General features: G+C 56.6%; 2 protein-coding genes and 1 long non-coding RNA gene across 3 annotated transcripts; 1 reads left to right on the plus strand and 2 right to left on the minus strand.

Moving 5' to 3' along the window:
- Positions 1–2,204: 2,204 nt before the first annotated feature.
- LOC121350772 (chemokine-like receptor 1) lies at positions 2,205–5,176 on the minus strand. The gene has a single exon (XM_041462418.1). The coding sequence runs from the start codon at positions 3,755–3,757 to the stop codon at positions 2,672–2,674; it is 1,086 nt and encodes a 361-aa protein (XP_041318352.1). The 5' UTR covers positions 3,758–5,176; the 3' UTR covers positions 2,205–2,671.
- Positions 5,177–5,226: 50 nt separating this feature from the next.
- On the plus strand, positions 5,227–10,364 carry SHMT1 (serine hydroxymethyltransferase 1). Its single transcript, XM_041462417.1, has 12 exons — positions 5,227–5,293; positions 6,464–6,581; positions 6,872–7,017; positions 7,312–7,427; positions 7,518–7,678; positions 7,838–7,919; positions 8,178–8,390; positions 8,633–8,749; positions 9,096–9,218; positions 9,406–9,522; positions 9,638–9,748; positions 10,139–10,364. Exons 2-12 carry the CDS (start codon positions 6,489–6,491, stop codon positions 10,306–10,308), a joined length of 1,449 nt encoding a protein of 482 aa, XP_041318351.1. The 5' UTR covers positions 5,227–5,293; positions 6,464–6,488; the 3' UTR covers positions 10,309–10,364.
- On the minus strand, positions 6,853–8,265 carry LOC121350774. Its single transcript, XR_005954723.1, has 3 exons — positions 8,163–8,265; positions 7,097–7,221; positions 6,853–6,975 (listed from the first exon to the last, which is right to left on the minus strand). It is a non-coding gene; the product is annotated as an uncharacterized LOC121350774 (long non-coding RNA).
- Positions 10,365–10,691: the final 327 nt, after the last annotated feature.

The following is a 10,691-nucleotide window of genomic DNA, read 5'->3' on the forward strand; positions in this document are numbered from 1 at the left end:
CTGCTGGTACTTTCAAGGCTCCCACTCCTTCCTCTTTCCTCATAAATATTCTGAGCCCATTTTTTATCTCCCTGATCTCATCCAGGTCCCAGGGAGAAAATACTTTCTCCTCTTCTGTTACCACTTGCCACATCCTCCTTGGCTGTTTTCCTCCCAGACATCTCTGCAGCTTCTCCTGCCTCCAGAGTCACCTGCAATAGTCTCTCCTCCAAGGAAAGTCAGCAACACCTGCTCGTGGTGAGATCCCTGACTTAAATGCTCGCTAAAATCTTGCTTGTTCTCTCAGCTAAGGCTCCCCATGCACTGCCTGGACCACACACACCTCAGTGCCTGGACCCCGAGCCCCGCAGCGGCTCTGCCCATCCCAGCCCGCTGTTTGTAGGGGTGGAGCTGTCGGATCGGCCCCTCTGCAGGACCAATGAGGCCTCACCCCAGCAGGGCAGGGGGTTCAGCACCTTTCTCAATGACTGCAAATACTGGGGGGTTCAGGCTGTTCCACTCCTCCCATGGCATGTGAAAGAGCCTTGACAGCAAAGCTGCGTCAGAGGGGGCAACAGCTGCCAAAGCAGCCGTTCAGCCTCCTCTGATTGCCTGTTGGAAAGTATTTCCCCCTTTTTATCATTCAAGCTTTTCTAGATAAGGATATGGCAAATGGAAATATCAGAGAGAATGAACTGCCTCCTAGTTGGGAATGAGGGACTGACAATTATGCCCGTGATAATGAGATAGTCTGAGCATGAGGGAACTCGATACAATGGGAGATTTATCTTGGAAGCAGTCCCTTGGCAGCCTGGCCTGTCTTACTGTCAGCACAGTTTCCCATTGCACAAAGGGCAGGGATCAGAATCAGGATGACAAATCCATCTCTATCCCAAGCTCATCCTGCTCCGTTACCTAAGGCTTTTCCAGTGGTAATTCCTTAGATCATCCAGATGCTCTGCTTCACTTAAACCACGTTGTCCCATGGGAATCTGTACCCACCTTGGATCTCCAAATGACCCAGAAAATTGCTTTCTTTCCTACCATAAACCCAGTCAACACTTCAAATCCTGACCTTCAAGGCTGCCAGGGTTGAGGAGAGAGGCAGGCCAGGAGTCCAAGGCCTTGGTCCAACACCCATGGAGACTCTTGTCACAAGGAATTATGTGGACTCTGCAAACAGATAAGGAAAACCAGAAAGAGCAAACCTGGTCAAGCAAAACCTTGACATGGCAATCGATGGTGTAGTTTACCACCAGGTGCAAGTAAATAGCCCCAGAGTTACGTGCTGCATAGCAAACATTGCAGTTTTATCTGCATGACAGGCAGCAATTTGTGGCAAAGGTTAAATCTGTTCACTCAAGCTTGATGTATGGTGGTCACATTACATTCCCTGTTCTCAGCGGGTTTGTGTATGAATAAGTGCACGTGTGCCTTCAGGATCACTACCTTCATTCAACAGTGCATAGCCCAGCAGACCCATAATTAATCCCCAACATGTTCAAGTGACAGCTCTCATTCGTAACATCATCCATACAGAACAGTGAGGTACGTGTAAATTCCTACAATCCAGCTGGGAGTCAGAGATTTTCCAGCCACCGGAGCAGGGAGGCTCCAAGGCAGGTTCCTGACAGGATGAAGAGGACAATTGGTAGGTTGGACTAATCTGCAGGTTAAATGGGTAGGGCAGGAGAAGGAGGTGTGATACAGTCCCTGCGCGCTCAGCTGCCGAGGATGGGCTGGGAATGACAACACCTCCGTGCTGTCATTCCCTGTTACGTGACCGACATTTTCTACTCACAAAAATCTAAGAGTTCCAGAGGCTTATTATGAAACCTGTAAGAAAGTCCCCACATTCTTCATCCTGGACAGCTTGCAAACATGAAGTTTGGCCAGACTCAGCTCAGCCACTTCTTCCTTCTCCCAATCACTGGTTTTCAAATGTACCCAAAGGTCTGAAACCCCAATAAACCATTACCATGGTCTGGCAATCAGATCCATGTGCCCCAGGCAAATCCTCACACCCAGGTCATGTCCTGTCTGCCTCACTCATAGAGCTGCTGCTAATACCAATGGTTTTTTTCCAAATTCTAGATATTTAATCTTTTTATCTGTTTGTTCTGTTACCAAAGATGAACCTGCTCTGTCAGGTTGGATCAAGTGTTTTATCCCACAGGCACACAACAGGATGGGTATGTTTTACACAAGTTTATTGGGGGTCAATATTCATTCACCAACAGCACAATGTATCAGATATGTGCTATTTAAGAGCTGGAAACATGTCAAACACAGAGACAAGCATTGCTCAGAAATACATCAAATCTGAGTAACAGCAGCATCACCACTGATTTGTCCTGTCTGAGGAGAGAAAAGAGTGTCTTACTCACTATTCCATTCCCTACAAAAATACATACAGCCATTGCATTTAACCCTCTTTCTATAAAGGCTCCATACACAAGAATCAAAAGGCACAAGGAGTAAAATGCTGCTACTTTGACCCACCTTGCTGCAGCTCCAGAGAGTTCTTCCATCCCCACTGTGTTAAATCATAGCATATTTGAGACATCTCCAAAACACAAAATCACACCTCGTTAGCATGTGCAGCCCTTCACAGTCCCCAGTCCCTTGATTTGAGCTCTGAAATGAGGGAAATTGCAGAGAAAATAACAGCCCCTTCCACACCAGCACCTGCTCAGACCCTTGGGACCTCCACTTCCGAAGCAGACCTGGACTTGCGCCGGCTGGTCAGGCTGCCCAGGACTGACTCCTCGCTGAAGGCCCCTTCAAAGGTCGACAGGATGGACTGGCGAAACTTCTCCTTGAAATCCGGCCCCACAAAGACATACAGGATGGGATTGATGCAGCTGTTGAAGAAAGCAAGGCTGGAAACCAAGGGGATCCCTATGTAAAGGGCCAGTTTCATCTCGTGGCTGGAAGAGTTGTTGGATATTTCCAGCAAGGAGAAGACGTGATATGGGAAATAACAGAGGAAAAACGAGGCTGTGACAGCAATGATGATTCTGTAGGGCTTTGCAGAATTGGCCAACTGCCTTCTTTTCAGCTTGACAGCCACGACGCTGTAGCAGATGAGAATCACCATGAAGGGGATGAGGAACCCACATAAGAATCGCGTGACGATCATCGCTTTGTGCCGCATCCTCCACAGCCTGCGCGTTGCCTCCGACGTGTAATCGTCAGACAGCGCAAAATTATTGTAACAGCTGGTGACGTTCCTGGAACTGACCACGGTGTCCCGAAAGACGAGGTACGGGGAGCTGAGCAGGACAGCCAGGAGCCACGTCCCCAGGGCGATCCTGGCCGCCAGCTCCGGGCTCCTGCGGTTGTGAGACCAGACGGGGAAGGCCACAGAAACGCAGCGGTCAATGCTGATCACCGTCAGGAGGAAGACGCTGGCAAACATGTTGAGGAAGGCCATGGTGCTGTTCAGCTTGCACAGGAGCTTCCCAAACGGCCAGTGGAAGCCCAGGGCGGTGTAGGCGATGCTGAGGGGCAGGAAAAAGGTAAAGATGAAGTCAGCTATGGCCAGGTTGAGGAACCAGATGGAATTCACCGTCTTCTTCATCTTGAAGCCTGCAATCCAAATGACGAGGCCGTTCCCTGACACCCCCAGCAAACAGGCGATGCTGTACACCACCATGGAGAGGATGTGCATGGTCTTCTGCAGGCCAGAGTAGTAGCCATGGTCAGTGGCGTTGTCAGGCTGCTCCGTGGGACAGCTGGCAGAGAAGAGGGAAGGGGAAGAAGAGGTGCTGTCCATCACTAGCAAGCCAAGACCTGAAATCACAACAGAGCTGTTATCTGCAGCTCAAGAGAGGTGAAAATCTTTGTGAGCAACTGTACACAAAATGTGTATGAAAAGCCAGATTAGATAAATGAATTTATAATTAATACGAAGTCCTTCTCTATAGCATGTGCAGCTGCACCTCACAGACCCACCTCAACCAGAGAAACCAACCCAAATTTTGCTGTTGATATCAGTGTGTCAGAACAACACCTTCATCACCAGCCCACAGCAGCAATCCAGCATGGACCAGCAGCAAAACCATGGAAACCCAGATCCCCCACTGTGACCAATCCTCTTTGGATGACCAGTAACAAATTATGACAGCAAAAGCTATCTAGACTGGTAACAATGATGTTAACAGACTGTTCCTTCACCAAGCCCCTTCCAGGGAGGTGCAGGGCAACGCCAGATCTATATCCAAGTGTAACCATAGGCCCTTTACCCACCCCCTACCCTCTGGTGAGCCCACCCTTCTCCTCATCTCTCGCCTGTTCATCCTGGCACTTGCCTTGGCAGGTCCTGGCAGGGCTCACGGCGCTGATCCTTGGCTGCTCTGCCCACAGCGGGTGGTCTCACCCTCCCGACTGACTCCCCTTGTGCTGCTCCTCTCCAGGGTGACTCACACTGCCTCGCCCCATTTTCCCATGGCTTGGGATCACGAGGAATTTAGTAGGACCACTTATTCCCTAATCTTCTTCCTCAATTTGTGGTGTGTTGATTTAACCCCTGAAGCCCCAAGGGGTGCAGGTTCCCTGGGGCTCTTTGGGCAAGCCCACCCACTAACTGGGATTTGATGAATGAAGAAAACACAGCCCCTCGCCTGCCTCCACCATTCACCCCCCTGGCAGCTCTCCCTCCTGAGCACCCCAAAATCCCTCTGGGCACCGGGGTGCCCTGCCGTGAGGGGGGACAGGGCCAGCTCTGCTCCCCACAACAGCAGCAACGTGCCCAGCCTGTGCCAGGGCTTGGCACACCCGCTGTCCTGGAGACACGGTCTTGGCTGGGGGGTTCTGGGGGTGCCTGGAAATGCTCCCTGCCCGCTGCAGGGTGTTGGGGTGTCCCATCCTTCGGCGCATGGGGGAAGTGGCAGGACACTGGGAACACCGCAGGGCTGGCGGAGAAGCACCTGGGGTGCAAGGCAGGCAGGGCCGGAGCTGTGGGTGACGGCAGAGGGGTGAGAGCAGCGGGGTGACGGCAGAGGGGTGACGGCAGAGGAGGGATGACAGCACAGGGGTGACGGCAGAGGAGGGGCGACACTGCCGGGCCCCCCGCCCCGGCCAAGGTCACCCGGGCGCCACGTGCGGGCCGCGCCGCCAGCCCCGCCCCTGCGCTGGCCAATGGGAGGCGGGGAGGGGGCAGCGCGCGGCGCTGATTGGTCCAGGTGCTTCCCGAGCGTATTCTCCACTGGGGCGGAGCGCGGCGCTGATTGGTCGCGGCGCGGAGGGGGCGGGGCCAGGCCGGGCTATGGTAGTGCGCGGGCAATTCGCGCGGTAGCGGAATCGGGATCGGGTAAGGACCGGGACCGGGACCGGGACCGGGACCGGGACCGGGACCGGGACCGGGACCGTGCGGCGTGGGGAGAGCAGGGTTGGGGCATGGCATCCCGCTGCGGGGGACAGGCAGCGCTGGTCCCCGCCACCCGGGGCAGGGCAGAGGGGCGCGTCACCAGGGCATCGGGACGTGGGAGGTGATGGAGTGGGGATACAGGGGGTGCTGAACTCGGTGGAGATAGAGCTTCGGGGATGGGGTTCTCCAGGTGAGGTGGCAGGTATGGGGGGGGGTCTTATCCTGAGTGGGAATGGCAGCTCTGTCCCTCTCTGCAGGAGTGCTGCAGCAGCCTGGGCTGGGGGACATGCAGCACCTGCATCCTGCTCAGAGCCAGAGCACTTCCCCTCGCAGCCCTTTGCTCAGCCCAGCCCCTCTGGCCGTGAGGATTCCCACCCCGCCAGTGGGGACTGGGCTTGGGCCAGAGCATAGCTGAGCATCCCTGCCCTTGCTGGGTGGCGTGAATGGACTTTGGCAGCTTGGCACAAGGAAACCGTGTGGGATTGCTTAATAACCTGCTCACGGACCTTCACCCGTCCTTGCAGGGTTAATGAGTAAAAAGATGCATTGTTTTCTGCCAAGGCAGCAGCTAGGCTGTTACTCCTTCCCCAAAAGCAGCAGTGGCATCAACTGGGCCAGAGGGCTCCTGCCAGGCCTGGGCATCGCCCATGCCATGGAACCCAGCAGAGACAGAGCTGCTGCCTCTCAGGGCCTCTCAGCTCCACAAGAGGCTTCAGTCAGGGTTTGGGGCAGGACTCTGACCTCCTGGAGTTTTGCCCAAGGGAAAGCAGCCAAGAGGTTTAAGCATGCTGGGCATCACAGCATGTGTTAAAATTGAGATCTGTGGGTACGAGCACTTCACTGCTCTTGAAATTAAACATCAGGCACTGCTGAGTGGGGCAGGGGGAGCTCAGGGAGGGGTGGTGATGGGAGAGTATCAGACATTATCAAAGCACAGTAATTAACAAACTGATCTTAAATAGGCAGGGGAATCCTGAGGGTTTTGTGTTTTCCTCACCCAACAGCCCTTGGCTGTTCCCAGGGAATACATGGGATGGCAGCAGGCAGCACACAGGGAGATGTGGAGGCACCCAGCCCTGCTGCCATCCCACAGACTCCCTGTTCCCCTGGCAGGTGACTCAGACCCAGCAGCAGCACCATGGCGAGCTCAACACAGGGCCTCCCCAGCGCCGAGCTCTGGGCCTCCCATAACAAGATGGTGATGGAGCCACTGGACACCAATGACCCCGAGGTGAGAGCCCCTTCCTGGCTCCTGCCCAGCTGCTTCATTCATCCCCCAGCCAGCCGTGGGGATGCTGACCCTGTCAAGCCAAGGATGTGGCAGGGTCCAAGGCTGGGCTGCTGGAACCCATCCATCCTCTGTTCCCTCTCTGAGGCTGCTCGGGATCAGCTGCACCAAGAAGGGATCAGATCTCTGGTCTCCAGCAGCTTTCCAGGCCCCTCTCCAAGCCCTGTTCCTGTGGTGGAACATCGACAGCTCTGTGCAGAGATGGCTGAAGGCATTTCTCTCCTCTCCCAAAGGTGCACAGCATCATCAAGAAGGAGAAGCAGCGGCAGAGGCTGGGGCTGGAGTTAATTGCATCGGAGAACTTTGCAAGCCGAGCAGTCCTGGAGGCCCTGGGATCCTGCATGAACAACAAATACTCTGAGGGCTACCCAGGACAGAGGTATGGGGCTGGGGCTAAGGCCCACCAACCAAAACCCTGGCAGGGTTGGAGAAGAACCCCCCATCCTGCTAGGCCTTACCTCAGAGGAGAAGAAGCAGTGTCCTTGTGCTGGCAGCCAGGCTCTTCCAGGACAGGCTCTGACCTTCTCAGCCTCTGTCCTTGGCCACACATGGGACAATCTCAGCAGGGTGACATCTGCTGTGGCTGCACAAAAGGGGCGTCACCCCAGTTTGGTCACAGGGCCTGTTCTGAGTACTGAGTTTGGTTTTAGCCCTGCCCTGTCCTGTCCTGCAGGTACTACGGTGGGACAGAGTTCGTGGATGAGCTGGAAAGGCTGTGCCAGAAGCGAGCCCTGCAGGCTTACCGGCTCGACCCCCAGAAGTGGGGAGTCAATGTCCAGCCCTACTCAGGTATTGGGGTGCTCAGGAGAGCCAGGACAGTTTGCCCAGGCCCCTGTGTGCCCCAGCATTCATAACCAGCCCAGTGCGTTCTCGCTGCAGGGTCACCGGCAAACTTTGCGGTGTACACGGCCCTGGTGGAGCCCCACGGCAGGATCATGGGGCTGGACCTGCCCGATGGTGGCCACCTCACCCACGGCTTCATGACAGACAAGAAGAAGATCTCTGCCACCTCCGTCTTCTTCGAGTCCATGCCCTACAAGGTAGAGAGCTGCTCCAGCCAGAGCCAGGATGCAGTTATCATAAGTGTTGGTGCCTCTTAAAAGTACCAGCACCAGGCTGCCAGCAGTCCCTCCTGGAGGACAGCACTGCAGCTGATCTTCACACACCAAGGTGGCTGAAGCCTCCTCTTCCTCTCCCAGGTCAACCCCAAGACGGGTTACATCGACTATGACAAGCTGGAGGAGAATGCCCGGCTCTTCCACCCCAAGCTGATCATAGCAGGTAAGGATCACACCTGTACTGACCTCCCTGCTGGCACAGCCGGGGTGGGGGTGGCTCCCTGAAGCCAGCAGCAAACCCATAAGCCCATGGATGCTGCAGTGCCAGGAGGAAACCTCCAACACAACCACCCCGGAAGGAGCTTGTGTACTGTGCTTGTGTACAGCCTGCTGGGCTGTCCACACCGCAGGCCTGGTCCTGGGGCTGTCCCAGGGTCCTGCACATCTGCTCCTGTCCCCTCCTCACCTCCTGTCCCCGCAGGTGTCAGCTGCTACTCGCGGAACCTGGACTACGCCCGCATGCGGAAGATCGCCGACGACAACGGGGCCTATCTCATGGCCGACATGGCACACATCAGCGGGCTGGTGGCCGCCGGCGTGGTGCCCTCGCCCTTCGAGCACTGCGACATCGTCTCCACCACCACCCACAAAACCCTGCGGGGCTGCAGGGCCGGCATGATCTTCTACCGCAAAGGTGCCCGACCTGCCGGGGTGCCGGGAGAAACGCTGCAAGTTAACGCTGCTTCCCGCTCTGACTGGGAAGGAGGGAGGGCAGAAGGATCCTGGGAGTGTCTGGGGAGCTTCCCTGCACTAACCCTGGCTCAGATTTGAAGAGGAACAACCACTGTGCTTGCTGTGAGCAGCCAGGGGGTGAAAGCAGCTTGTGGGAGAAGGATTGCTGTGCTGCCTTGTGACCATGTCCTCCCTGTCTCACAGGCACCCGCAGCGTGGACCCCAAGACAGGCAAGGAGACCCTCTACAACCTGGAGAGCCTCATCAACCAGGCGGTGTTCCCGGGGCTGCAGGGAGGCCCACACAACCACGCCATTGCAGGTATGCAGCCAGGCTGGCTGCCAGCTCCAGCATGGCAGAGGGAGCTGGCAAAGGTGTCCTGGCAGGGCTCTGACCCCCAGCGGCAGCACGGGAGGCTCCAGCTGCCCTACAGGGCTCACAGCCTGGGGACACTGTGGCAAAAGGCAGCTGGCTGATCCAGCATTGCCCAAGGAGTGACCAGGCCTGTCCTATCCTGTGTTTTGGCTCATGGCAATGCCAACCAGCCTGGTTAGGGGAAAGGAAGGATCAGTGCATTAGTTTGTTTGGCTCCAGTATGGTTTCTGCTGGCAGTGCCATTGCTGGTGGGAGCCCTCCAAACCTGACCCTGGCCTCCCTCTATCCACAGGGATCGCCGTGGCGCTGCATCAGGCCATGACACCCGAGTTCAAGGCTTACCAGCAGCAGGTGGTGGCCAACTGCAAGGCACTCTCATCAGCACTGATGGAGATGGGCTACGACATCGTCACAGGTGAGGACACATCTTGGCAGTGGGATGGGGCTGACCCTGGGCTCTGACCAGGGCAGCTCTTCAAGGACACCCTGGGCAGGGCTCTGTTGGCCAATTCCTCACCCCTTGCTAGATCTCAAGCCTTCTTTTGCTGAAGTTTCCTGCAGGAGCAATATTTTCCCAATCCCACCAACCCCTCTCTTTGCAGGGGGCTCTGACAACCACCTGATCCTGGTGGACCTGCGCAGCAAAGGCACAGACGGCGGCCGGGCCGAGCGGGTGCTGGAGCTCTGCTCCATCGCCTGCAACAAGAACACGTGCCCTGGTGAGGGATCCCACAAGCTCTGCCAGCTCCTGCTCCGCCCCAGGAGCCAGGCTGGAATCCCACAGGTGGTGGTTTCGGTGCCAGGGTTGGTCACACGTGCCTCGTTGTGCTGCAGGTGATGTCAGTGCCCTGCGGCCCAGCGGCCTCCGCTTCGGGACGCCGGCTCTCACCTCGCGCGGCTTCCAGCAGGACGATTTCCGCAAGGTGGCCCAGTACATCCACAAAGGTGAGCTGGGGGCGTGTGGAGCCTCAGCTCCAGCACCAGCCTGGAACAGGGCAGCTCCCCTGGGTGAGGAGGCACCAGCTGGCAAGGGAGCACACCCACAAATGAGGAATAACCATCTCTTACCTCCACATCTGGATGTGTGGGAGGGCATCTGGCCACAGCTGGGACCAGCCAAACTCTCCCCACTGCAGGCATTGGGCTGAAAGCCTGTCCCTCTCGCAGTTCTCTCCCAGTTGTCCTCAGGAGCTCCAAGTTGTTTTCCTGGGCAGCAAGTCCCTGAGATGGGAAGGAGGGAGGGAGCAGGGCTGTGTCCCAGGGAGCAGCAGGGCTGGGAGAGCCGTGGGCTGCAGCAGCTGCGAGGGCTGACCGAGACATCTCCCATCCTGGCAGGGATCGAGCTGGCTCTGCGTGTGCAGAAGGACATGAGTCCCAAGGCCACGCTGAAGGAATTCAAGGACAAATTGGAGGACCCAAAATACCGTGGGGAGCTGAAGGCACTGAAGGAAGAGGTAGAAGCCTTTGCAGCCATGTTCCCGCTCCCGGGGCTGCCTGTCCTGTAAAGGGACACAGCCATGCCCGCTCCTGGAGCCACGGGAGTACCTGGGATTATGGCACACCCACAATGCCCAGCCTGAGACCAACACCCCAGTGCCTTCTCCCAGCACTTCCCTGTGGAACTGCAGCAGCAGCTCCTCCTTTGGCTCTTACTTCCCCTTCCCCTCCCATGTGGGGCACAGGGACCCCATGAATACAACCCCTGTGGGGACACCAGCCCTTCACCACTGTGTCACTGAGCACCAGGTCACCCTCACCTCACGGCCAGGTGCCATCCAGCTCCTGCTGGCTGTGGAGCAGCAGATGAGATGTAGTCTGGTCTATCCACAGTCCCTGGACACTCTGCCCATGGCAGTGTGAGAGACAGGGGCTCCAGCTTCACAAGGAA

Source organism: Pyrgilauda ruficollis, unplaced genomic scaffold (genome assembly GCF_017590135.1).
Source record: "Pyrgilauda ruficollis isolate IOZ18807 unplaced genomic scaffold, ASM1759013v1 scaffold16, whole genome shotgun sequence".
In the NCBI taxonomy this organism is placed as follows: Eukaryota; Metazoa; Chordata; class Aves; order Passeriformes; family Passeridae; genus Pyrgilauda; species Pyrgilauda ruficollis.